The following is a 27,993-nucleotide window of genomic DNA, read 5'->3' as shown; positions in this document are numbered from 1 at the left end:
TCTGGCTTTAAATGCAAAATATTGAGCCAATTAATAATTCACTTTTTTATGTGGAGCCTTTTGCTCTTATGTATAGCCTTACTAAATTATAGGCATACTTGATATTTCAGAGGCTTTTTTTGGAGGGAGCTACTTGCAGTGACTACAGCACCGGCCTGGTATGACAGCTAGAACAGCCTGCCACAGACTGGACAAGAAGCCGTTATCGGCTACGCGGGAGGACATGGGAAGAACATTTTGGCTGCAGCTAGATTAAAATAATTCGCTAAGGGTTTGTATACGGAATTTAAGCCCTGACCCTTTTTTTTTTGTCGTCAGGAGCGAGCGCCGTTACGTCGGAAGAGTAGCACGAGCCGGTATTGCAGCGAGTTTATTAGCCAGAAAGCCCACTATTATTCAGCTCGAAAATTGATAATAATAACGCGAGAGTTTGCAAGTTGCCTCAAGACTGTAGTCGCAACTGTCAAAGGTGGAGTGGATACGCGCATGACCCAACACACATTACTGTAATACTGTACACGGCCGCCGAGATAATATCCGTATAAAAAAAACGAATAATCCCGAGGTAAGGAGCGAGGAGTGAACCAAACCCGACCGAGATTTGGCGCTTCTGCTGATTCGTTTTCGTTCGTTTTCTTTTACTCTAACCAACAGACTCACAGCCGTCGAAATTACTGCACTAAACATATTTTTGTGCCTCCCTTTAGCTCCAGCCAGCGCAAGGATTTTTTTTTTTTTACTCCTCCTTCGTAATAAAGTCGCCATTTTGCTTCACTGCCTATATAAACCATCCCGTATTCTAATATTTTTTCTCAAGGAGTCGAGGGCTCTGTCTTTCCTGGCTATTTCTATTAATTTGGAGAGTTTAACGAGAAGACAAGGGTTGGAGAAGTGCCTCGTGGTATACATATTAATGCACGAAAGGAGAACGAGAGGGGGGGGCAAGGCAATTGGAAGCTGGAAATAAGGTGAAAGTATCCTGGATTTCTTTTCATGTTCAGACGAATTTATAATTTCTCATCTCCTGCACTGCTCTTTTTTACCGTCCACCTGGTCGTCGTCTGCAGACTGGGGGGGACAGGACGACGGTGACGACTGTCCGCTTCCTTTCAGGCCCCCCAAGCTCAACCTGACCGCTCCTTGACGCACAGCAGGTGTGATTGCCATGTAACTTAACGTTGGTGAAAAAAAACGCCTACTTTGGTGCCTGTCTCCTGCCCCTGACCTCCTCCTACCTCACGTGGATGACCCGGGGCCACCCGGGCTCTGGTGCTGGGTGACTGCTCGACAGTTAAGGTAGGTGTGGCCGGGGAGGAGGAAGAAAGTAGAGCACTATTTTAGTTAACCACATAAATAGGCAACTCAGACCTTGTTGTAGTTGTCAAACAGCGTGGCCGTGTGCCACGTGCGGTGTTAAAATACTTATTTCTAGGTTGGTCTCTCAGCAGATTGTGAGAGGAGATGTGAGTGGGTGTCACGGGGTTTTGTTGTGTCTAGCTAAGTATATGGTAATAAAGTTTCTGTAGCAGGTTTGTGTTTACATGTAGATTTAATCGTTTACGAAAACCCCAGCTGCAATGTATTTATTCATTTATTTATTTATTAGGAGGATGCTGTTGAAACACTGTGGCAAATCTAAAAGGGGGTTATCCTACATAATTATTACAGGGTTGCACAGTAAGACTCACCATCAATCAGCCATATCTTTCTCACCACCTGTTTATTTTAAGTAGTTATGAGCTGATCTGTAGCCCATCTCTTCATGCTCTGATACATCATACCGGAAAAGGAAGATGCCTAGTGTTAATGTGTGAAAGATTTCATCAAGTTGCACCCTGCAGCAAGTTCACCGTGCATTTTATAGTCAAAATCATCAAAACTTTACAACTACTGTGAACGCTTTATCTCTGTGGTATTCACGCAGTGAATTGCACAGCATGTAAATGGACACCGAGTGGCCCCCATTGAGTGACCCTTTGTGTGCTTTGTAATTCATTAGGAGAGTGACATGAATGTGTGCTAAGAGAAACCATGTTGGATTGTAATCAGTACCACTCACCATAATTAGCAATTGTCAGCCTCTATTCAGAAGGCTGTTCCTTCCTGATGGGGAATGATGTTTAAGCACAGAGAGTCTGAACTTGACATGTACAATATAAGCATCGGGATTGATAGATGTAATGTATCTCAATTGACCTGAACTAGAGATCGCTGGTTTTCATAGTAAAGAAAGCTTGCACAGCTGCTCAGGAGCGTAGCTTTGTATCCCCACCATCTCTTTGACTCACCTTTTGTCTAATGGGCAGAGCATGAAGTTAGTGTGCGAGTGAGAGTATTGATTTTGAAATGAAAACATGGAAGGTCACACCCTCATTATCACACGTGTGCCTGCGCTCAGATAACCTTCAGGCCAATAGCACTGATGGCCAACATAAAGAAGCTGCATTATTGAACAAGGAGACAGCATCAGCACACGCTATTGATGCAGCAGACTTTGCTAATAATGTTTTGACAAACAATGGATTCGGATTAATGAGCAGCAGAAGCATTTCCGATATTACCTTTAGCTATGTCTCCTGTGTGTTTGTACCCCCTCGTTTGTACATTGCAGGCATGGAGAGCCCAAGTGGGCCCAAGCTTGGGAAGCTGTCCTCATCAGGGCTGTCGAGGGGCCGAACGCCCAAGCATGGACATCCCCAGGAGCAAGTTAGAACCATGTCAAGCCCTGAAAACCACAGCAAACATAGTGAGTGACGAGCCGCTACATTTTGTTGAATGAATACAGTGTGTGAGTTCAGCTTTTGTTGGTATGACTCAAGTTTGCTCCTGGACTGATTCTAGGATGAAGTTCATGAAGCGATACAGTGTGAAGAGTAGGTACTGGGTGCATACAGCATGACATACTAACACATATATGACAACTGAATTTTTCGTTTTTGCATATTTGTTTCTTAGATCCAGCAGGTTTGCATTGGCTAAAGTTTTGTAATTCCAGCTAGTGCACTTTAGTGTGCTTTCTCAAGGATTTGATTAGCATACCATGCATGCAGGGGTCTCTGTAGCTGCTTTTTTTTTTTTTTTTTTTTTTTTTTTTTTTGAATGGATTATATTTTATTAGAAATCAATGGTTTCAGGTTCAGTGTAATTCTACCCCACAGTAGAGCCTGGAAACTCCAGCAATTTCCCTGAGACTGCTTTACAGTGAGAAAAGCAAACAAACAAGAATTGCCAAGCACTGACACAAGTGAAACCCCAGGCCATCTGGATGGAAATGGAAGATTTTGGAAAGAGAGGGCCAGACTGGGGAATTATTTTTCAATCCAATAACCAGTAGATCATCATGACTTTGTTAATAGCGGTGGGCAGGCTTGGAAAAATGGGGCTGTTCTAATATGACCCAGTTGTTTTGGTTGCTACAAAATAGCCTCTCATTCCCAGACACACAGAGCACAAACACTAGACTAGGTGCTTCGGTTTATTTTCTTTTCATGTTATTATTCAGCCCTGTAGGCCAGAGTTTCATACTGTTGTGCATGCATGTGTTTCTGTGTATGTTTGCTTGTTGTGGTTATTAATGCAAAGCTTGTGTTGCAAGAAATGAGAGTTCGGCGACACATGGTACAAAAAAAAGTGTGGAATCCCTTTACTAAAATCTTTCTTGTATGATCTTTCATGTATTTATGACTGTCTGCAAGATCTTCCCATAGTTAGAAATAAAACACTCTCCTCAACTTCTCATTGTGTAGGGTCTGGCAGCTGATTGGCTGTTTTTGCTGTTGAAGTACATTTGTTTTTTGAATGAAATGGTTTTCTCTGCAGCCTCTTAAAGCTTTGTGTTTTATGGGCATTTTTTTACACTTTATTACTCAGTAAATAAGAGGAGTTTATAAATCAATCAGCAGAAAGTTTGTGCTGGGCTCTGCTCTGATCGATGTGAGGCTAAAGACAAGAGATTAGATACACACTTTTGGCTTAGCTTCACTAATGAATAACTGATGACTGCGCGTTTTACTGTGTGCGCGCGTCTTAAAGTAATACTATAACAGGTGATGGATTGGCCCTGGTTTTTATGGGGCTTTTTCAGGTTACTTAAGATTCTGCTATTTCTGTGTGTCTATTTCATTTTCTCTTTTTACACTTGATCTGTTCGGACTTGCAATTATGTTGAGCTTCTAAGTGATACCAGTAGTATTTAGATCATGTTTGATACTGCAAGTCTGTGCTATTGTCTGTTTTAAGAATAGCTTCTGGCACAAAAGATAAGAATCTATGTTCCACTATGTCTAAGGAAGCTTAGCTGGTAACATTGCCAGCTGGTTGAGATTTATCTTCTCTAAGAACCACAAGGAGAGAGACAGATCTTCTCCTGGAGCACATGTAGATTGTACTGACCAATAAGAAGATGAATATAGACATAACATACAACACGGGAAATGTATAAGAAATTCTACATTTCCATTTTAGGAATATAGTTAAATTTTGTACAGTTTGGAATATGATTCATAAACCAGTAAGATATTCATTGACTGACTGACTGTGCCAAATTGTGTTTCAAACACCAAGCAATCTTTTACAATTTTCAGTCTCCTTAACTTATTATTTAGAAATTTTATAGATGTTATGATAAGGAGAAATGCTACAGTGGTGATATAATGAACCTGGCACTGGCCTGTCTATCCCAGGGGGGATATGAACCTCAGTTTGGGGAAACAAAGGCATCAATATCTAAGGCTCCCTATGAAGGTTTTTCAGTCCATGCTCATTGCACACAGTGTGCTCTTCTGATAGCCTCATTATCTGCCCTCATCCCACTGGTTACTTCTTCATTTTTCATTTTATGTCCATGGAGAGTTTGGACTGTTATGTTGTGTTATCAGTTCTCATGTTGGCCCATAAATCTCCAGCTGGAAACTTTGCATGATGTAATAGCGGAGAAATCCCGTCTGGCTGTTGTACTGGTGGTTTCCTGAAATCACTATGTGCCTTCATATGTGACAACAAAACCTGGGTTTGTGTGCTTTCCTAGAGTGTTGTGGTTGAGCTGTCACCTTGCCACACCAGAGAAGTCACAGGAAAGAATGTGGTCCTTGAGGGTGATTTGCGCGCTGTTTCTCTCTTTTGTGCTTCAAGATGTTTCCTATTAATGTCTTGTTTGATTCTAAAGCTAAGTCATTTTTTTATTTAGATAGAACTAATGCTGTTTTGCCAAGTGCTGTAGGCCCTGAAAATAGTTACCTTTCAGCAAACGTTAACCCAAGTCTAAATAAGTAAAACCTGGATGTGTGAAAGGCCGCCCCCTTCTTTACCCTCTCTGACCCCAGAACACACTATCCAGTCGGCATGTTCTGTGTAAGAGGAGATGAGCGCTCCAGATTTGTTGTTGTATGGTAACATAAGTGGGTTAGGAGGGGAGCTGAGAGCGTGATAAGTTTTATGCTTGTGGCTGTGTGTGAATGATAATGTGCTATTTGGTGCCATTTGTTTGTGTTTATGTTTATGCATCTGTTCGTGCCTGTGTTTGCCCTAGCATGTGTGTTCTCATGCTACACTTGTCTACCCTGCTGTGGGGACCTTCTTTTCAGGTCCACAGTTGCTCTCTATTGACCTGGTATATCTGCGTCAGTATCCGTCCATCAGTCTCTTGCTTTTCCTCTAAATGTGCTGCTTTTTCAAGCTTTCTCTCACTTACTTGTTGTCCAGACGTGACTGTCATTGCTCACTGTTCTGTTCTTCCTCAGCCTCCTCAACTATTTCTTGCTTACGTATTAGCAGTGACTTAACCTCACTATTCCTGCCACTTCCCATTCCTTCTTCAGCCTGTTCCCAACCGTTACCCTCACTTCTGGTCTTCACTCTAATCACATTTCATATTTGTTACATTTTCTAGGGACTTCCTCTTAATGGCTTGAGTCTATCAAATCAGTAAAATAACAAAATATCAAATCAATAAAAAGCTATAGATTGAGACTGTTTGTTTTTGGGTAGAAATTGAATTCTGGTGCTTTTCTCAGCCTGATGCTACACCTCATTTTGAGGAGAGTCCTTTGTCATCTTTGTCACACCTTCACTTGGCAGACTTGTGGATGGTTGATGAGAACGAGTACAGGGAAATGGGAGAGGAGAGAGATTGAGTTGGTGAGTCACTGTCCATAAGGAGGGTATTGCAAACAGTTTGTAGCAGGCATTGTCTCTCGGCACACATATAAAGTGCTGGATGCCCTGTTGCATAGGCTTATTTTATTATTATGTTGTTGTTTTTTCAAGTGTCTGTATATGCTGTGCATCAATTGTAAACTCCCCAGTGATTGGTCAGTTCTCCATTATCCCTCAGGTTTTATCTAAAACTGTTGCGATTTGATGTCACTAAACATGGCATTGGCTGTGGGCCAAATAAGTATCAAGTAATTCATTGAGTTTCCAATAATATGAAGCATGCTGTTGATGTGGAAGGCTGTAAAATCAATACAGGTCTGAAGAAGCTGTTGAGGTACAATGAGTCACCAGATTATGTAGCAGAAATCTCAAGCCTGAGCTCTATTCTTGGCTGCTTTACGTGTGGTTTAGTGGTGGAAGTAAACTGATATTCTACCACATGTCTGTGTAGTGATCCCTGGCCTCTCAAACAAAGTGATTCCCCATACAGTAAGTCTGCGGGCAATAAAAATTGGCATTCATTAGGACATTGAAGAATCTCCCAGTGTAACTGTTTTCACTAAGACTGAGTGACTAGTGCAAGTATAGAAATAAATGTAATTATTTTATATATCCATTTTCTTACACTTGCACAATTCAGGGTCATAGTTGGAGCCTATTCCAGCTGTCCACCCAGACAGGTCACCAGTCTATTACAGAGAGGCAGATTTCCATTCAAGCTCACAATCGCACCAATGGACAATTTAGAATCACCAGTTAACCAAACGTGTTTAGGTGGTGGGAGGAAACCGTAGTGCTCTGAGAGAAGAACCCTTGCAAGCAAAGGGAGACGATGCAAATGTCACACAGAAAGACCTCCAGTCAACCAGTGGTGTCAAACCAGGAGCTTTTTGCTTTGAGGCAACAATGTTAACCACTGGACCAACAACTCTCCCTGAATAATGCAAGTGATAGCAAATGCCACAGTCTATGCCAGCACTCAGAATGGTTTAATATTAGGAAATAGGTGAAACAAATAGGAAGGTGGTGCCACTAGACAAAAATCCAAAAGTAACCTATCAGCATATTATAAATCGAGTTGTCTAAGAGGAGTTTTTACTCCTGCAACTGCTTTCGGCTCTGTTCTGCCCCATGATAGGGAAACTTTGGCCAATCTGATCTTTTCTGGAAAAGAACAGTCAAATAGTGTAGCATAGTATGAAGAAAAAGTTTGGGTATAAAGCACCCCACTGTGCAGTGGGCTAAGGAGAGGGCATTCTTAGAGGAAAGCTGGATTTGATTTCTTTGTAAAGCCGTAAGTCAACATTGGCATTATTTTAATACATACCAACACATACATATCAAATTGGCAGGGTGGAATGGGGCTCAGAAGAGAGAAGGAAAAGCTGTGGAAGGCGGGACATCTACTTTCAAATTCTGGTCCTTTCCTAGATTGCTGCCAACAGGAACTCTAATTTATTTTGCAAATAAACCAGTGGAGCTCCACCTTTTATTTGTGGTTGTGTCCACTTTTCAGTTAAGGCAACCCAGAGCAAAGGTATGTTTTCTTGCAATGCTCTATAAATTATACAGATTTATAAACATTGCTACTGATGAATTGCTGTTTCCTTTCCATTAAAAAAATAATGAATTTTGACAGATTAGTTAAATGTTTGTGTCTTTCAACAAGTGGATGTATGTAAAAGATTAAGCTCAGATGGTTACACAAAGCAAGAGATAGAAAGGAGGGAGGGGAGAAAAAGACAGAGAGAGAGCGAGAGAGAGATAGAGAGAGGAAAGACTAAGATGGAAAGTGAGAGCCAGACTCACTGAGACTCTGGGGTTTTTTTTCAGTTAGCTGTATCAGGGTAGTAAGACTTGTCTGGTGTTGCTCCACCTCACTCCTTACTCACTGTCTGGAATCAGGCCTGACTGTGAGGGAATATAGGAACGTCTTCAAAAGGAGGTGTGTATATAAATGGAACAACTGTTGTGCGTGTGTGTGTGTGTGTGAGAGAGAGAGAGACAGAAAGAAAGAAGGAGGGAGGAAATGAGAGAACATAATGTAAAATAGCATATAAATATGTGCGTGTGCTTGTATAAAAGCGGTGAACTGTTGCTAAATCAAATGTGTGAAGGAAGGAAACAGTAAGCAAGAAGAAGTTAAAGCACAATAGACAAAAATTTATAGCAGAAACAGAGATGTTAGTAAGGTCCTGTGGTTGCATTCACTATAAAAGCTGCACAGCTTGCACATGCTGTACAGTCATCTGCTAGTGCGTTTGCTCTGCAATGAGTCCAGGTGTATTCGTTTATACATCTAGCGTCTGTTGAGATTGAGGAAGTACTGTGTCTTGTCTTTTTTTCATGAAGTAGCATGAGTGGTGAGTGATGTTGTTTGTGTGTTGTCTTTCTAAACTACAGCATGTCTAAAACCAACTGTGAAGGCACAGACAAAGGCTCCTGTGTGACTGTTTGTCAAGGAAAACAAATGACTGTTCTGTGTGTGTATATGTGTGTGTACATTTGTGGGTAATGTGTGAACCCTTGCACTCAGGGAGAGCAGTTGCAGGCGTAGCTAGGAGAACTCAGAGGTTATTTGAGATCATTAGACAGCTGCCAACACTCCTGGTTCTCTTCTCTTCTCTTCTCTTCTCTTCTCTTCTCTTCTCTTCTCTTCTCTTCTCTTCTCTTCTCTTCTCTTCTCTTCTCTTCTCTTCTCTTCTCTTCTCTTCTCTTCTCTTCTCTTCTCTTCTCTTCTGTCAGTGTTAACCATTCTCTTCGCTTCTGTGAGTGTTAACCAGTCTGCTGCAACAGTTGCAGACAGCTGGGAGCGAGTCACACTCTGACATTAGTTGAACAGCTGTTTTATCCCTATGGTCTGCGCCTGAGAACTGGGGTTTAGATTTGCCACAATAGACCTGCTTTGTTTCCTACCAAGACAATGGTTGTGATTGCCTGAATGTTTGAGCACAAGTGTGCTAGCCATAGTCATTTCAAACAAAGTAAAATGTATAAAAACATTTTGTGTGTGCACAGTTCACCCCAGAAAATCATGGGGTTTTTTTTTTAAAAAAATCTTTTTGCTCTAACTTTTGCCAGCATGTGCACTGCTGTGGCTTTGCAGTGTGATTTTTGCCTGTTTGCACTATAGCCTGCTGCATGTGGGCCTAATTGTTCTGCTTGCTGTAAAGAGGCCTCTGATAATGGTAACTAAGACAAGTGGATCTTATTCCCATAGCAACAAGAACATATCTTTCCCAAGAGCAGAATTCATTAATTATGCCTTTCTTTTACAAGACCTTTATTTTCTAAGACAGGAATTAGAATGCATGCTCAATTTCCTCCTCAGCATAAGAGCTGCACCGCCGACTGCATCACCTCTCCAGCTGCTACCCAGACAGCTAATAGAGAAATGCTCTGTCGCCTGGAGAATATTAATACACTCATATCCATGCAATCACATCTCGTTCACACTCGGTAGTAATGGTTTTGTGTACTTGTTTGCGTGTCAGTGTGCCCTGATGTGTGTGTTTACACCTTGTGTCATCAACTATTCCAAAACACAGTCAGTATTGCTTTGCTACTTCTTATTACATTTTATTCAGTCTTGCTTTATTTTCAATCTACCTTATTATTGTGAGTATGAAGTAAAATGTTACATATAATCTGCCTACATATGTTTGTATCTCTGTTTCCCAACTGAGAGAGTAAAAAGAAGACAAATGAGGGAAAGGGAGAGAGCTGATACTGTGTAATAAAACACGAAGGGAAATGAGCAGGGGAGGCCATAGTAGGTTAGTCCTCGTGTGCTTCTTATACACATTAACATCCCTGGTATAGAGAGTTGTTTTTGAGGGGGTCAAAGGGTGGCTTTTGCTAACACAAGCTGTTTTTTTTTTGTTTTTTTTTGGGGGGGGGGGTTGTTTTTAAGAGAAATTATGGCATTAAGTCAATTCATTTATCTGATGAAAAATTATCCAACCATTTTGTAATCCTGGTAGGCACACAGTGTGCTCTGATCCAGTTTGGGACCTGCTGCAAATGGGCAGCACCAGGCATGTGCATGCTGCCTTGGCTTGTCAATTTGCAGGAGAAGAAAATAGTTAGCAGAAAAAAATGTTATGGTGATGTGAAAGAGATCTAAAAAAAAAGTGCATTCCACTTCACAACAAAATACCATCTTCCCTACTGTAAATAGATTTTATGTCATTGAAGCATCTCTTGAAGCGTCTTTGTTTCCTGCTTATTATTTACTTATTTTCCTACTGTTGCTGTTGGGTCTTGTCAGATTAATGCAGAGTAAGTTGAGAGAACATGTAAAGATGTCATTTTGTAGAGCAAAGTACAGCTACCTGGAGCACTATGATTCAGTGTTATGCTCAATCAGAGTTATCCACCTCTGCAATTCTCTTCTCTTCCTCAACATCCTGTGCTCTCCTCTTCTTCCTTTGTCAACCCCCCTCCCCTTCTTCCACATGCATACACTCATCTTCAGCTCTTTCCGCCTTCCCTCTCTCCTTCTTCAAGGAGCAGTGTATAGAGGGAATAGAGTGCAGGGCTGATAGTGTGGAGGTTTAATTGCACCCAAGAAGAGAGCAGTGATGAGCCAGTGGAACCGTAGAGAGACATTGGAAAGGGTGTGAGCAAAGAAAGGGAAGAAAAGTGAGAAAAGTAGACATGGGGTGAGAAAGAAGTAAAGCAGCAGCATGAGAGATGGAGGGAATTAGCAATAGAGAGCACATAGAGAGCTGAGGCAGTCGGTCTGCAGTCTGCTGTGTCAGAGGTCCATGCAGGCACTAGCGATTTATAGCTGATCTGTTTGGCTCTACATAAGGCCTTTGCCCAGGCTGCCTCATTTTTCCCTCACTTACACACACAATCGTGGACATCCATTCTGTGTCCCTCCACAGAAGAGGCTAACATTTGAACAATGGTCACAGTTAAACCTAAACGCTGTATAACTTTGCATTTATTTGTTTTTCTTCAGAAGTGTTAGTGTTCATACTTATTTTGCAGTTTTTGTGAATACAAATCTATTCTTCTAAATCTCTTTGTGATATCTCAAGAGCATATCTAGACATGCCAAGTCAAATATAACTAGGCTTGTTAGGTCAATAACAAAGAAGTTCCAAATGAAACTTCAGGATTTTAGGTATTACAGAATTTTTTATTTTATGGATATGAAGTGCTGGCAGTAGATTGTTTTTAGCTCTGATGTGGCTTTCTTTCTCGCTTTGCCAGGTCCAGTGTGTGATGAGCCAGCAGAGGGGAAGCGGAAAGGTCGTCCTAAAGCAGAAATGCAGGAACTGAGAAGCATCCCTGTGAGTATTTCTCTTTGAAATGAGTGGGTACTTGAAGTGGGCTTCATTTTTCTTGCACAGTAGGCAGCTCCCCATGAATATTCACAATATACAGTGCTATATAGCAATAAATCTGGCGTGGATTCAACTCTCTCTTCCTCACCCCTGATCAGGCCCATATGATAGTACAATGGAAGGAAGAGTTTAAGCGGCACTCCAGGGTAAAATGTCCGTGTTCAGGCTGCTGGTTAGAGTTTCCCAGCATCTATGGCGTCAAGTACCACTATCAGCGCTGCCCGGGGGTGAGTCACTAGCCTCTGCTCTTTCCTGCCACAAGGCTGTTTATACCTTTATGCTTCAGAGTAGACTTGTAGCACTGGACCATTTTATAGGAGAAACCCATCCAATAGGGCACCGTTTAATAATTCCAGAGAATATATAATGGCCTTATTACAAACCTGAGCAATTATTAAGGCTTTTTCAAAAACCTAAGATAAGTCAGCTGGAGGGGGGGGGGGGGGGTATTTTCTTTTTTGTAACAGCTACCCACTGTCATTAGATTTTGGATAGGGAGAGAACTCACTTTGAATCTCCTCTTCGTATGTCTGCATCCAGGCCACCGTAGCTGAAAAGCTGAGTCATGGCTGTCCCTACTGTGAGGCCGTGTTTGCCACAAAGGTGCGTCTGCAGAAACACAAACTGTGGAATCACCCAGAGAGAGTCAGCATGGAAACCAAGGACGAGCAACCTAAGCTTCAAAAGACTTTTGTGAAGTCCAGCGCTAAGAAAAGGTGACTGAGATATAGCTCAAATTCCTAACCAGATTGAGTCACTTAAAGATAACTGCCTAAAACTGTCCTGTCTCATTCTGTGAATTCAGGCCCATGGAGATCAGTCCCCCCTCTCCTGTGTTCTTCAAAGTGAAAAAGACCCATGAAGTGTCCACACCCTCTCAGAATGGGGAGCTGGCCTACCAGAAAAATGAGAGGAAACAGCACAGCCACAGCCAGCCTTCACAACAAATTCACCAGACCCTGCCAGTCCAGCCTCACTCCCAGCAATCTCATTCCCAAAGCACGTCATCTGATGCAGGGGGAAGTGAAAGCGAGGGGGGCAGCCTTCCCTCTTCTTTTCCTGACGAAGACCCAGAGCGAATGAAGCACAGTAAGATTTCAACATGCCATTTGAAATGTTCTCAATTATATGCTCCAGTATATTTGTATAACCATTATGCACTGTTTTTCCTCCTGCACTAGGACGAAAGCAGAAAACACCTAAGAAATTCACTGGAGAACAGCCCTCAATATCTGGAACTTTTGGATTGAAAGGTAGATACCTTTTATTAAAAGGAAAACATGGGGTTTTTTTTAGTGAAAACTTGAGCATGACAAAGAATTTTGTGATGTAATTTCACATGCCACTGTAGGGCTGTTTGATATAACGATATATATCGGATGACGATATAAAAACATCTATTGTTTCATTTTACGCTATCGTTTGTTTCGTGGTGTTGCAAAATAAACTGTTTACGGCAATATTTTTTCATGGTTTTGATGGTCACTGTAGTGGCTATATTAATTTCTTAAAGTTCTCTCTTTCTCTTATATTTAATATAACCACACTACGGACGGACAAGCGCCTGTTTTTATGCGTTGTCGTTAGCAACAGCGACGGTAAAACCACCGCGTGTCCGCTTGTTTATTTTCCACATAAACCTTTCACAATAAAGCTCAAGGTCCTGTTGAGACTTTTCAAAATAAACTGAATCACGTGAAAGAGCAGATTATTTACGGATGAGAAGCAAAAAAGAGCCGCCAGGTGCTAAAAAATAAATCTTAGATTCAAACGTTAGAACAGGCTTTTCCCCGCAGCACGCCGTGTAATAAATACTCACAAAGAAAACGGCGGCCGTTACAACTTATGTCTAAAAATGTATAGTTTCATGCATCGATTAAAATACTCGACTCGACCAGGTACATGACGCGCAGCTGGAAACACTTCACGCAAGTCAAGCTGCCCGAGATTCACAGAATTTACAGAAAATGTTACATTTCTGTGATTTATATCGTTATCGGGACGATAGATGTCTTATATCGGGATATGAGATTCTGGTCATATTGCACAGCCCTATGTCACTGATATAATAAAAATATGAGACAGAATAGTTTTTTTTTTTTGTATGCTGGTTGATTTACAACAGACCTTAGGAGCCCTTTGCTAATTTACTTAAATATTGAGTTCCAGAGTGGACAAATGTGCCACTGCTGGGAGGAGGGACATTATTAGTTATGTAAGTGACTGAGATTGCTCCCTGCTGCCACTGATCAATGGTGCTGTTTTTTTACACAGTGCTAATGTAGCAACTGTAGAGATGTCTCATATCTGGCTAAATTAATCAGTGACTCACACATCAAGCACACATTACATACGCATATTTTTTTCAGCCTTTCTTTGTCTCATTCACATATATGCTGAAAATGCTCAGTGACTCATATAGCATACAGAGGGCTGTAAACTACTTACTATCACTTGTCAGACAGTTCATCTGCAGCTCACAGGCGCTGTCTTTTGCTGTCTTTTAGTCTGCTTGTCATTGATTTGGTATAGCTCAAAACAACTTCCATTTTCAGCCTCCTTTTTTCAATTTATAGTCAGTATCAACTTTCTGTTTTTAGTATCGTGTTCTTGTTTGGTTTGCCCTACATCTGTCCCACTCGCATTTCTCACTTTATCTTCTATACTTTCAGTTTGAATTTTAATCACTAGCGTGACTGTCTGTGTATATGTGTGTGTCTGCGTGTGCACATGTGTGTTGTAGGTATGACTAAGGTAGAGGAGAAGCTGAAGGCAGGCCGTGTGAAGAGACCAGAGGGGAGTGGGTTCATTGAGGAGGCTCAGAGAAGACCTTCGTCAGGTCAGCCCTCTAGAAAAGACTCGGCCACAACAAGCTCTGGTGAACACCAAGATCACATTTTTTTAATTAATCATCCATCTATCTAGCCATCCACACATCCATCCATCCAGCTATACATTTTCGTATCTACCTGTCCAATTCAGGGTTTTGGGGGGCTGTCATAAGGCTAACACAGAAGGTAACACATTCATGCTCACTTCACACCTACAGCCAACCAAGTTTATTAACTAAAAACTAAAATTAGGTATGAAAAAAATTAGTTGACTAAAATAACAATAAAATGTATAAAAAAAATTAAGACTATCTTTAAAAAATAGTGAACTTGAAAAACTAATTAAAATATAAATACAGCGAAAGTAACCTTAGTTCTAGGTATAGTTTGGTATAAATGTTATTATAGCTTCCTTGATTGGGCATTGATGGACATGCTTGAACATTTAAACTAACTAAAAGAAAACCAAAACTATACATTTTCAAACAGTAAATGCTAAACTGAAATGAGAAATCCATTCTGGAAAATAACTGAAACTAGAATTGGAACTAGAAAATACACTGATCACTCTGCCACCAACTTAGAATTACCAGTTAACCAGTTAACATGCATGCCTTTGGACTACTTGAGGAAGCCAGAGTAATTGGAGAAACCCCACGCAGGTAGAAGAACATACATAGTTATTAATCAGTTAAATATAATTATTACTTTTATAAGTTGCATCATGTTTTCTTCAAAGAGCATTTCTTAAATCTTAATGAGATATGCATGCATATGACAAAAACGACAAAAAATTTATCTTCAAACTATCAAAACCCCATGGATATTCATTTCAGTCATATGAAACTGAGAAAGCAGCAATCTTTCACTTTTGGGAAGCTAAAAACGTAAGTGCTTACTGATCATCTAGATTGCTGACACATAAGGACATCATACCAGTGTAATTTCATTGGCTAAATAACAAAGCAGTACTGTGTTCTGAATGTTATTCAGGAGCTGTTCCTGACACTCAGTGGCAGCGAGCAATCTCAGAGAGAGGTGAAGTGGTGTGTCCCACTTGCTCCATCGTTACCAGGAAAACAATCCATGGCCTCAAGAAACACATGGAGATTTGTCAAAAGGTCAGTAGTCGATGCATCTGTTCATCAGAATGGGAGCGGGGTGGCTGCGCTGTCAAAACAGCTGTTAGAGCAAACTGTGAAACCAGTAAAATTGTTTTGCTGGTAGTAGCATTCAAAGACAAACTGGAGCTGTAAAGCTCAGCTTGAAGAAGCCTTGCATTGTGGTTATTGTGCACTGAATACGTTAAAACTGGGGAGCCTGGGAACCTTTTCTAGTAAAGATAATGAAAATAAGGCTATCGGATCGCCCATGAGTCTGTTGATTCACCACTGTTCTTTCCTTAGACCAGTTGTGATAGATACTGACTGCTGCAGTCCAGAAACACCCCATAGGAGCTGCAGTTTTTGAAGATGTTCATAGTCATCATAATCTGGTCCTTCTCAGGCTCATTTAAATCCTTACACTTAACACATCAACTTTGAGGAAAAAATGTTCACTTGCCCCCCTAATATATCCCACCCACTAACAGGTGCCATGATAAAGAGATAATCGGTTTTATTTGCTTCATCTGCCAGTGGTCATAATGTTATGTATGATCATAAAAGGGGAAGGGAAGGGCCCTGTAAGCTACTGAAAATATAGTGTGTAATGGGCTAAAGCGTGGGGGGAAAAAAGGGTTATTTCAGTTGTATTATGTCAAGCTTGTCTAGTGGATGAATGAGGTTGAGTGTTGCAATAGCCTCAGCTCTCAAAGACAGTGTTCCTGGAGCCTGTTTTAATGGCTCCTTAGCCCAGTGGCCTGTGTGACTCTATTAAAGTGACAGTCTGCTGTTAAGCAATGACAGAATCATCACATTACCACTGGGTCACTCACCATCAAGACACCTCTGTCTCCAAATCAATACTGAGGCGAGGAGAGAAGCTACAACAAAGTTGTGATATGTGATAAATTGGGGTGGGGGGGGTTTAAGGTTCCTAATGTGTCCCTTGCCTTTTACTTTGACCAGAATATGCACTAGTAACAAACTTTATTAGGTTACAGATGAAATGTTGCTATACTGATGGATTCAATAAAGAGCAAAGCCAGCAGGAGTGGGTTATTTTCCTCTCATAGAAAAATGTTATCTGAGCTTCTTCTTTGGCCTTCAACCCCTGCAGCTCCAGGATGCCCTGAAGTGCCAGCAGTGCCACAAGCAGTTCAGGTCCAAGGCCGGCCTCAACTACCACACCATGGCCGAGCACAACAGCAAGGTAATTCGCTGACGTTGTACTTTGTAAACCGGTTTCAAAGACTTTAAACTTAAAAATGACACCCTGTGACTGATTTTGCTCCTTTTTCTATGACTCATTATGAGTCCAGATGGTTTGGGTGATCAGATCATCACTGAACATGGTAATTAGTTTCAAACAACACCAAAGAACTGAAAAGTGAATGCTAATAGTTTGGTTTGTCATGACAGTATGCATGGAAATCCTACATTTATTTCTGCTAGTATCGGTTTACACAGCAGATGTCCATCTATTTATATGCATCAACGTATAGAGTAAAAAATATACTCTATCCTATAATTTTATCAGTTACAAAAGTATTGTCAGATGCTATGATGATCTCTCAAAATTTGATCTTGTGGTCTCTAAAAAATCGTGATTGTAAAGTTGAACTGGCGATTGGTATTCCTGTCAGTGAAGTGCTCACATTTCTTTCTGCAGCTGTCTTAACTCTGACAGCAGAGAGCTTCATTAAGATATTATCATGACACTCCTGCATTAGAGCAGTGGTGCCACTATGAAGTTTGCTGAATAATTTAAAGCTACCCGTTTCAAAAAGTATTATAAAAGATTAATGAATCTACACTCAGCAAACCTTGTGGCATGTGTGTTTGTGTTTTTGTGTGAATGCGTATGGTTATAGTATATGAAATACATGGTAATCTATGTGTATGTGTTTAACAGGCTTTGGCTGTGTAATGTTTGCTAGATTAAGGGCTCTGATAGATGACCGTGCCATCTGTGTCAGCCAAGTTAAACTGTTTGATGCTGCCATTTGTCTTCAGAGGGGACCTGTTGTGTCCTGACCTTATTGGCGGGATTCCAGTCCAGCCGAGCAAAAGGCATTAGTGCATTATTTTTGTGTGTGTGTGTGTGTGTGTGCTTGTGTGTGCGTGCGTGCGTGCGTGTTAAGAATAAAATGCTTAAAGGTTGCACAAGGTAGCCTTCCTACACATCTAAACTTCTGCTGTTTCTGTTCTTCTGATTAGATAATTACAACTTTTGTGACAGAATGAAAGCTGTTATTGTGTTAATCTCTGTTTGTGTGTTGGTGTGCTCTAGATTTGAAGTAGTTCCTTATTAAAGAAGGCTTTTTTAGCTTGTGGGTTTGACTGGTGTCACACTCTTTTTACTTTCCAATGAATTTTAAATTTCAGGAAATTGAAAGATCAGGAGGAGATAGCACATTTCTTAAAATCAGTCTTTAGAAGTATGACGTGCCCTCTTTCTGTTTAGATACAAACGTTTCCTTTGTGCTACAGTAAGACAAGTACTTTTCTACAGTATCAATCATGTTATTTATTAATGCTACAATGTATACAATGTTATACATTGTAGCGGTTTTAGAGTCATGTTTTTAAGGAAGTAGGCACTACTACAACTGTGCTTTTGGATACACTGTATATTAATAATAATGGATTGGATTTATATAGCGCTTTTCAAGGCACCCAAAGCGCTTTACAATGCCACTATTCATTCACTCTCACATTCACACACTGGTGGAGGCAAGCTACGGTTGTAGCCACAGCTGCCCTGGGGCAGACTGACAGAAGCGAGGCTGCCATATCGCGCCATCGGCCCCTCTGGCCAACACCAGTAGGCAAGTAGGGTAAAGTGTCCTGCCCAGGGACACAACGACCAGGACAGAGAGCCCAGGGATTGAACCGGCGACCTTCCGGTTACAGATGCGATTCCCAACCCCCTGAGCCACGGTCGCCCGTTAAGGCATTTATTCATTCAAAAGTGTCAAAAAGACCAGTGTTTGGTGCCTTTGAATTGCAAAGCAGTTTTTTTTCATCACTCATGTGTTCCACCGACAAATCTGCAGAACTTTTGTTCATGCAAATATGTTGAACTAATGTATTTTCCAATATTTGTGAATCACTTGGTACAGTGTCCTTTAACATAGAATAGAAAAATGAGCATATAATGAAAAAAAAGCTTTTGCTCATACATTTTATTAGAGGTGTTAAGTTTACATATGTTAATTTGTCCAGCACTATTGCAATAAGTTGAATTTCTTATTAATATTTCTATATTAAACCGATTTGCACTTCAGTCTCATGTAAGCTGTGTTACTGTGTTTGGTTTCTGTATGACTTGGAGACTTCACTGACCATTGCTCTGATATTGTAAGTCTTGTCATGTGGCTTTACCCAAATGCAGTGTGGGAAAGGCAGCAGGCTGACAGAAGGACAGGGGTCACCCACTGAGATTGACCTTGGCGTTGCTACTGTGATAGTGCTGCCTCATTCTCTTACGCTTGCTCTTTTGCTCCTTCCCTGATAGAAGCATTAAGAATACAAGCTGATGTCGTTTCATTGTTGCTGTCCCTGTCATTGTATATCAAAGGCTTGCTGGTGCCTGTCCTGCTACCCTCAGGCTTTTGCAGTAGCTTTATTGAAGTACTCAAGTGGTATCTCCCTCCTACCTTTACAGAAAGCTACTGTAGTGTTGTGTGTCAGTCATCTCTGTGTGTTAACACATGAGAAAGCACATTAAATGTGTTCCGCTGGGATCCCTCAGTTAGTCTACTCTCTCTCCAGTCCCCTGCATTTCTTTTCCATCTCTGGCAGCCCTACCATCTGTTGTTCTGGTCTTGGCTGGTGTTTGGCACCAACCAACATGCGAGCGAAAACACGAGTTTGACCGTTGTCATAAACATGCCTTGAGTAACAGCCTCACCAGGAAACCATTTAATGATCCTGGCATCGTGTGAACATTAGAGATAGAAAACACATTTTGGTTGCTTTTTTTTTTTTTAGTCATGAGGAAGTGGGGTGTGTGGTGGTGTGATAGTGTATTTGTTCCCCCTCAGCCCTCAGGGAGTGAAGGCCAGACGGGCAACAAGCATGAGGAGAGGGAAAGGCTGCGCCGAGTGCTCAAACAAATGGGACGAATCAAGTGTCCCAGTGAGGTATGCACTTCTTCTTTTTACCTGGTCCTTTCCTCTTTTACTGTCTCTCATTCTATACTACTCTTGCTTTCCTGTGTCTTTCATTTTATGTCACATTTCTGTCCCTCGTCATCTGCCAGTTTTGATTTCATTTCTCTCTTGTCCTCAGGATCTTCTTTTGTGCCTTTCTCCTTTTACATCTCTCTCTCTCTCTCTCGCGCTCTCGCTCTCTCTCTCTCTCGCTCTCTCTCTCTCTCGCTCTCTTTCTCTCTCTCTTGTTATCTTTCTCTCTCTTCCTTCCCTCTTCCCTCTCTTTTTCCTTTATGCCTTGTTCTTGACATGTTGCCCAAAATCACATCAACACCCTGCTTCGCATTACTCACACTAGAGTGCAAAAGGCAGAGAGAGTAAGAATAGAAAGAGCTGTAAAGAATAAACTCTACAGTGACATGTCTTCACACTGAAAAATGAGCATCTTTCTCCTGTTTTCTCTGTCTTTTTAACATTAACCACAAAGTATTGACCAAATGCAGAGTTCCATTAAAACTACACTTTGTTCCACTTACCCAGTCTCTTGCTTAATGTTTGTTTTCATTCTGTCTCATTTTTGTCATTGGCGTCACTCAATCACACAAACATTTTGTGTACAAACACACACGCACACACGTACACAAATACAGGGCTGTTCAGCCCACTTTTCCAGTCTGATGGGCTACCAGTATCACCAGCAGCGTTGTGGAAGAGAGTGTTCTGACGATGCGAAGCCTGTGTTTCTGTGCCAGCACTGTGGAAAAAGCTACCGCTCCAAGGCTGGCAGAGACTACCATGTACGCACCGAACACTCCCCGGCCATCACCACCACAATGACAGCCGCAGCCACCACCAACCTCATGGATAGTATCACTGACACCAACAACAACACTGGCAAGGAGAGGGTGAGATCATCATAGACGAGGGTTGTAGTAGCAGTTATAAGAGATGAACCTTTTTTTCTTTTCATTTTATGCTGATTACAAGCACATTTTATTGAATTTTAATGAGTACCTAAAGTTTTCCTATATTTTCACTCAAAGGTCTTACTGTTCCTTCAGGTGATCTCTGAAGAATCTCCAACAGGAGGTAAGAAGGAGCAAAGCCAAACTGAAAGGAAACGGTGGCAAGAGAAAGCCCCATCCAGCCATCCTAAGGAGAAGGACAGAGGCGCTAGAGAGAAAGACAGGGAAAGGGAAAGGGAGCAGGAACAAGATCAACAAAAAGCAGCACAGATTGAGAGACAGGGGGAGGACTTTGAAAGGACCCCCAGTGGCAGGGTGAGACGGCGGTCAGCTCAGGTGGCGGTGTTCCACCTGCAAGAAATAGCTGAGGATGAGCTGGCTAAAGACTGGGGCACAAAACGCCGCATCAAGGATGACCTGGTTCCTGACAGCAAGAGGGTGAGGAATAAAATTTGGATGCATTAAGTGCACATGGTGACCACAGTAAATACAGTATATTAGCAGTCCAGGTCAAAGGCCATGCAAAGGCTCCACACAAACTCCATCAGCAGATTTAAAAAATCCTTTATGTTACATCCACTTTTTTACACTGTAGAATTATATTAATAACTTGAATACTGATAGATTAAAAAAAGTTGTCTTCTGCATAGTTAAACTACACCCGCCCTGGCCTCCCCAACTTCAGCCCAGAGCTTCTAGAGGCTTGGAAAAATCAAGTCAAGGAGAAGGGCTTCATCTGCTGCACAAACGAAGTAAGAATATACAAATACACCATGTACAAAAAATAACCTACAATATCTGAGCAAAACAAAAGGGATTTGCCTTAACGTTGAGTGTAACATAAATACGAAGTCAGTGTGTTTAATCCTTGTTTGTTTCTGCTTTGTTCTAGAACTGTGAAGCTGTCTATTCCAGCGTGTCAGGACTAAAGGCCCATCTCGCCAACTGCAGCAAGGTACAAATCCACACTACTGCAAAACTCAGTGTCTGAGAATATTACTGGATATACAGTAATATTCCAACAAACCAATACAGACATCCCAAAAATACACTCAAACTGAAAAAATTTATCTTAAGCAAAAGGAAGTGGAATCTGATGGTACAGTTCAAATAAAATTAAGACAAATAAAGATACAAAATGAAGAGAAAGCAGGAAGTATTAGAATCACAGCATGATCTTGTATAACTTGTAAAACAGGATCTATTTTGCTCATTTCCAACTCATCTCAACGATTTTTCACTCTCTACTAGAGTACCTTTGTATTATTAGCAATTTACTATGATACGTGCGCGGGGGGGGGGGGGAGTATACTGGGCTTTTGTGCTGTCTCTCAGTTCATCCGCTGTATACTACAAGCCTTTTTAGATTGACTGTGCCCTGGAAAGAAAATGTTGGGAGGGGCTGCTGCGCTCATATTAAGGATATCCCTTCTCACTGACATCATACAGGGTGAAGCATAGTAAATATTTTCCGAACATTCTGAAACCTGAGTTTTTGGTTGATCGGCATTCATTGCACGTAAGTTCACCTCTGCGTTTGAAACTATGGCCCTGATCACTATCAGAATCCACCAAGATTTTGTTTTTGAGCTGTATTTTCTCAAAATATGTTTTTAAGCTTATTTAAATAAAAACTTAACTTGGAATATGTTTTTAACACCCTCCTGCTGTAAAAGGCTGACAGGGTATGGTTTTTGATGGGTTCTTAACTTGCACCTTCTGCAGCAACCTTAAACTGGTTATCTAAGCAAATATCTTATTAGTCATGAGGCAGAAAATTGGCATATGAACAGGTGGACATGGTAAAGATGGTTTGTTAAATTTTAAAAAAGAACATTTCTGTCCACATGGCAGTCAAGAATGGGCAAATAAGGCTATGGTATAGTTAGAATTTGGCATAAACAACATAGAAACATGCATCTATTCTCTTTTGTGTCAACAATTCAGGGTGTTCAGATAGTGTAATGATGTGAGGGATAATTTCTTTGCACATTTTAGTACCAGTTGAGTGTCATAAATTCCAAAGACTGAGTATTGTTGCTGACCATCTCGATCACTTTATGACCATCCCTTTGTCTTGTCCTTGTCATCTAATGACTACAGCTGGCGTAATAATGGACCAAGTAACAAAGGTCATACCATCTCATACTGGTTTGTTGAACCAAACAGTGACTTTAGTGTACTCTGGTGTCTTCCACAACTACCAGATCCAACAGAGAACCTTTGGAATGTGGTGGAGCAGGAGATACACCAGATGATGCCGTTACCCACAAATCAAGAACAAACATTTGATGATATCATGTTAACACAGACCAAAATCTCAGGGGAAAGTTTAAGTGTGTCCAACCAGGTACTAGCAACATTTCTGGTGTGTGTGTTTGTTACAGGGTGGTGGCGAAATGGGGAAGTACACCTGTCTGATCTGTCAGAAGGAGTTCAGCTCGGAGAGTGGCGTCAAATACCATATTAGCAAGACACACTCACAGGTGGGTCACTGTCAGTATAAACTTAGAGGCTGCCATTAACATGACCCACTTAGTAAATTTCATTTCTGGTAATACGTCATAAAATAATAAACAGCATTGGTTAATCTTAGATCCAGTTTATTTTATCAGACTTGTTGCCAATATGACCGAAAAGAGCACTAAGAAGCTGGTCACTGGGACTCACTGGGAATTGTTGTGGAAAAGTGTATGAAGAAGAATGTGCAGACCACATTTGGCAATAGTAGTCAACCAGTCTATAATAATTTGGTTGAGTGAACTGTAGGACAGATCGTATCTTCCTGCTGCCATGAAATTTTATGATGTTGTTATTAACACAAGATTCATGGGCAGGTTACCAACGTGGTAACAGTAATGAACTTGAATTGAACATTAAGTCCATTATGGTTATACTTTTAACAGCCAGATAGGAGGACTTTCTAACGACATGTCAATCATGTCATATCCGGTTTCAAAACACCAAGACAGTGAAGCCACACACTTTAGGCTTCATAATGAGACTTTCTAAACTAACGAGTGACATCATGGTGGCTACATCCACCTGTTATACTGTCTGTGGGTAAAACCAGCTAGGTTGCACATTAACCTTGTCATAATACTCTTGCACTCAACAAGTCTATACATATCTTCCTTGAACTAATCTTTTCTCTTCACCAACAACAACTTTAGTTACAAGATAACACATAGTTTTTTTTTTCCTTATAAAAAAGCCTCTTTGTTTTTCGGTTTTAACATCCCCATCTTGTCCCCAGTTAACATTAACCTTTGGTGTTCAGACATGGTGGTTTATACAGTTATTTAGAAAGAAAAATGTATACACATGCAGTTGTATTCTGCTTGTTTGCCTTCTTTGGATCTTGACTGGTTTACTGTTTTTTTTGTTTGTTTGTTTTTTTGTCTTAGAACTGGTTCCGTGCAGCTGCCAGTCAAGTTGTGTCCAGTAGCAAAACTAAAGTCCCAGAGAACAATGGGATAAAGGCCGAAGTGAGGAACGGAGCCACGACTGGTAAAAAGAGGGGCCGTAAACCAAAAGAGCGCCCCCCTGTGAATGTACCTCTCGAAACAAAAACTGAGGCGCTTACCACCCAAAACTCAACCCCTGCCGCGACTCTGTTCTCTGGCACAGCACAGCCCCCAACTCTGTTCCCTGACCCAACGGACAGTGATAATTCAGGCCAAAACAGACAGCCAATTCCCTCCGCCACCAGAAGAAACAAACCCAAGAGGCTGTTACTGTCCGACTAGCTCTGCTTTTGTTGACCTAGGAGCCCAAGAGGATTCTTTCTTTAAATATCTGCCAGGAAGCTTAAAGACATTTCTAGCGCTACAAGAACTTGGCACTGAGAAGAAAGCCAAAAATCAACCAATATGAAGTAAAACCCAGTCTTCAAATCTTGGTTTCGAACCCCCCGAGATACTGTTGTACTCAGAACAGTAGTGTTTTATTTCCCCATTCCACTTTTGTCTCCCATTTAAGGCACATTTTTCAATTTCTGTACTCACAGCAGGGGTGTCAGTAGTAATCAAAGTCCTGACCTAAACATAGATTTTTTTTTTAAACAGAGTTAGTATTCTAAATACCAATGGAGAGTCATTTTCTCTGCAAGATTTGTGTTGTGTTTGAGAGGTTTTAAAAAGGATATTCTATTAGCATGGTGAAGTCATTTAATAATAGCTAGTGTTTTCACATTTTTTCACAGATATACTGTACTGTGTACATGAACAATATCTATATCTATATCTATATACTCAAAGCAATGATGCCATCCGTCATTTCCAAGCCTGAAACATCCAACTGGATCATAAGCGGTCAGAATTTTTTGCAGTGTGTGCTTTAGTGCAATGTTGTTTTAATATAGTTTTTTTTCTAGTTTGACTTTTATTGTTTCTTGCTTTTCATGTTTTACATAAGCAAATGTCATATAAGCTAAAATGTTTGTAAGTTGTTCATGTTTCACATTATTTTTTACAGTTGTTACTTCCAAGGATTTTTTTCACATGACTGTGAACAGTATCTGCTTTGACAACCATAATTAAGTGTGAAAAGATTATTTCCAGACTGGTTTTACACGGAAGTTGAGATGCAGAATACCCAGAAAAGTGACTGATATTTTCATCTGTAAGGCATACTGCAACTTAGTTGCTATTAGAAATAGAAAGACACGTTTAATTGAATTTAAAAAAAAAAAAACAACCAGGAAAAAAATGTTGAAACACTCTAAAATCGGTCTAGCAAAGCTAAATGTTTGACAGGAGGAAGAATTCTGTGTGAAGCTTGTTGCACCATTGCAGCACAATCAAATGATGAGGCCACGTTTTGGCTACTGCTTTAGCTTCAATCAAAGCTGAGGAGGGAATTTTAAAAATATATTATCTTTTCTAGAGAGGTCCAGGATAATAATCTTTTATTAAACAGAAAAACTGCTAATTAAGATTCACATATAATAATGTAAATGAATGAATTCTTGAACGCTCAAAGTTATTGCCTTGCACTTTAACCTTTAACCCTTCCTGCTCCCCTCTTGTAGTTTTGCACTCCAGAACTATTCACCCTAACCTAGTGGCTGTCTGGTGCAGGAGTGGGATTTTTGTTTGTTTGTTTTTTTAAACTCTGGTGGTAAACTAGAGAAAGAGACTAAGTTTGTCATGAGCAACATGACTGACACTTTCTATATTGTATCTGAAATCCAACGCAATGGTATAATTATGATTCACCTCACAAAGCCATAACTGGTCTTATTGAAGTTTAGGGCTGCTTAGCCACTTAATGTTAGATTAGCTTAAAATATATAAATATATAAACAAAATATTAAATGACTTTTCAAAATCTAAAAGATTAGAGAATATTTTCACTTTAACATGTTGAAAGTAGATACTTGAATCCACAGTTGTATTAACAATTTGAGCAAATTAAAACTCCATGAATATTTGATTTATATTTGAAGTTTATGTCCATGAAAATAACGACTTGCTTGCTTAAAAAAATACAGATCATAAATCTATTTTATATTCTATGGTGTGTGTTACTTAGATGGCAATCTGATAGCTTTGGATAAAATTATGTGAGGATATTCTGGTGAGATAATAAGGGTGCTTTACTTGCCACTCTACCTTAAGGGCCTGATACAACTCACTCAAGTCCATATTATCCTTACTGGCAAGTCCTCTGAATTTTGCATCATAATGTCAATGTCATTAAAATCAAGCACTGATGTCAGCAGAACATTTTCAAGAAACATTGAATTTGAAATGTGTGTTTTTCCAGGTGGTTTCATTCCTACGCTGTGACTTTTTATAACGTAACGCAAAGATTCAATCTGAATTCCTCCATTGCTAATCAACTGATGGAGTTAATTCAGGTGGGGATGATTATGCACGTGTCTCTGTCATGGGGATGGACCTTTATCTTCTACCTGGGTTCAGATGACAGAGAGGATAAGATGAACAAGCACTGAGTGGTCCTCGGACCTTTTCAATATGAGTTGTCCAGACTTTGTGTGTGTGCGTGTGTGTGTGTGTATTAAACAGTTAGCACCTTTTTTTGTAATGACTGGATGTCAGAAATAGTAACACTTTTGAGTGTTATGCTGTGGCACAGAATCAGTTCATCAGCTGCTTGTTACTCGTTTCATTAATGACGTCACATTGACTGTGTTTACCTGACGAGCTTTGGTGTTGCAATATGATAGTTTAGCACTGCTTTTAACAGTGGGTATTTTATATTTTATCACACCCTTTACTATCTGTCTTCCTATGATGTGGAAAACACATATCTATCCCGCAGTGTGAGCTAACTGCAACATGTTTAGAGAGTACAGCAATACACCATATTTAGCTGATTTTGTTGGCTTGCTGATATTTTGATATCGATGTGTCTTCTCGAAATTGTATGGCTTTTTTTCCCACTCCCCTTCTTTTATTAATTTGCTTTAAAAAAAATGCTTTTTACATATGATGAAATCTACACAAAAAAGGTTGAGAAACTTTGTAGACCACAAACAACATTGTAGGCCTGAGTGTTGGCATACACTGTTATTTGATCCATTTTGACGATGCACATAAATTGAGCTTTTTCAGTACATGATGGCAAACGGATTGAGAGAGTCCTTTTATTATTATCTATTCAGTATGGGACAACAAGGCATATGTATGTGTGTTTGTTTCTGTATTTAGTGCACTTACTATACCATGAAATAGGCTTGAAATAGGAGTGTTGTTGGAGCTTTCTAGTTACCTGGACTGTGTGTGGTGTGACTTTTGTACCTGGGGAAACAGCAGGCTCAAGTGTCTTCCCTTTGTCAGCAATGTTATTTCCAAAACCAAGATTATTCCTTAGAAATTCCCCTAGACAGCTGAAGAAGTTTACACTTTTTATTTGGTGGTTTGTTTTGTATGCTACCTAGTTCAAAAGCAGGAAATGGCATCCAGCTCTGTTGTTGGGGTCATTGTGATGAGTTTTAAGAGATGATGTTGTAGCTCATAACTGTTTATGGTATATAGGTAACAAATTAAATGAGACTAATGATGTATTAAAGATTTCCATATCTGAAATTAAGCTGTATAGTACCTAACATTGGAGGATTCAACACCTCCTTTGAGTCTGAACTGTTACAATTTTTTCTCCCAAACTTGTTGTATTACCTGTGCATTAGTATCCCTTAACTAATTAATAAAAGTTTGTTGACTAAACATGTGTCATCTCTGTCACCTTTTAGTTACTTTTTTATAGCTATTGCAATGTACAATGTAGTTGATGGGATTGTAGATTGTGTAAAGATGATGAAGATGGTTATATACAGACAATCAGTGGAATATAATAAACTTATTAGGGTGAATATTTTGACAAACACAAGGCTGTGAAATAAGATTAATAGTCCTTTTAGCCAAGTACAGACAATAGACTATATATATTCAAACCAACATCAC

The 27,993-nt window shown here is 40.3% G+C and overlaps 1 protein-coding gene across 12 annotated transcripts; it reads left to right on the top strand.

Moving 5' to 3' along the window:
- The first annotated feature begins 138 nt into the window (after window positions 1–138).
- On the top strand, window positions 139–27,746 carry LOC146645528 (zinc finger protein 512B-like). 12 transcript variants are annotated; one of them, XM_085393894.1, is made up of 18 exons: window positions 139–968; window positions 1,114–1,296; window positions 2,612–2,746; window positions 11,377–11,456; window positions 11,609–11,737; window positions 12,051–12,226; window positions 12,316–12,599; window positions 12,692–12,763; window positions 14,254–14,388; window positions 15,335–15,462; window positions 16,562–16,654; window positions 19,491–19,589; window positions 20,249–20,503; window positions 20,642–21,001; window positions 21,214–21,315; window positions 21,456–21,518; window positions 22,951–23,049; window positions 23,971–27,746. In XM_085393894.1, exons 3-18 carry the CDS (start codon window positions 2,614–2,616, stop codon window positions 24,310–24,312), a joined length of 2,550 nt encoding a protein of 849 aa, XP_085250020.1. In that variant the 5' UTR covers window positions 139–968; window positions 1,114–1,296; window positions 2,612–2,613; the 3' UTR covers window positions 24,313–27,746. The 12 variants fall into 12 exon arrangements, with proteins under 12 accessions (XP_085250020.1, XP_085250018.1, XP_085250022.1 ...); XM_085393892.1 differs by having other exon boundaries at window positions 1,068–1,296; XM_085393893.1 differs by having other exon boundaries at window positions 172–271; window positions 818–1,296.
- The last annotated feature ends 247 nt before the right edge of the window (window positions 27,747–27,993 follow it).

Source organism: Rhamphochromis longiceps, linkage group LG20 (genome assembly GCF_057381845.1).
Source record: "Rhamphochromis longiceps isolate RC_006_pf linkage group LG20, R_longiceps_female_GT1.1, whole genome shotgun sequence".
Taxonomy (NCBI): domain Eukaryota; kingdom Metazoa; phylum Chordata; class Actinopteri; order Cichliformes; family Cichlidae; genus Rhamphochromis; species Rhamphochromis longiceps.
Note: the sequence above shows the minus strand (reverse complement) of the source record. Positions and strands in the feature narration are given on the sequence as shown.

What these genes read in the sequence shown, in the direction of transcription:
- LOC146645528 (XM_085393894.1), top strand. Translation starts at nt 2,614, where the DNA reads ATGGAGAGCCCAAGTGGGCCCAAGCTTGGGAAGCTGTCCTCATCAGGG. An exon ending in CCCAGAGCGAATGAAGCACA is followed by an intron (nt 12,600 to 12,691) that starts GTAAGATTTCAA and finishes CTCCTGCACTAG; the next exon opens with GACGAAAGCAGAAAACACCT. An exon ending in ACAACACTGGCAAGGAGAGG is followed by an intron (nt 20,504 to 20,641) that starts GTGAGATCATCA and finishes TTTCACTCAAAG; the next exon opens with GTCTTACTGTTCCTTCAGGT.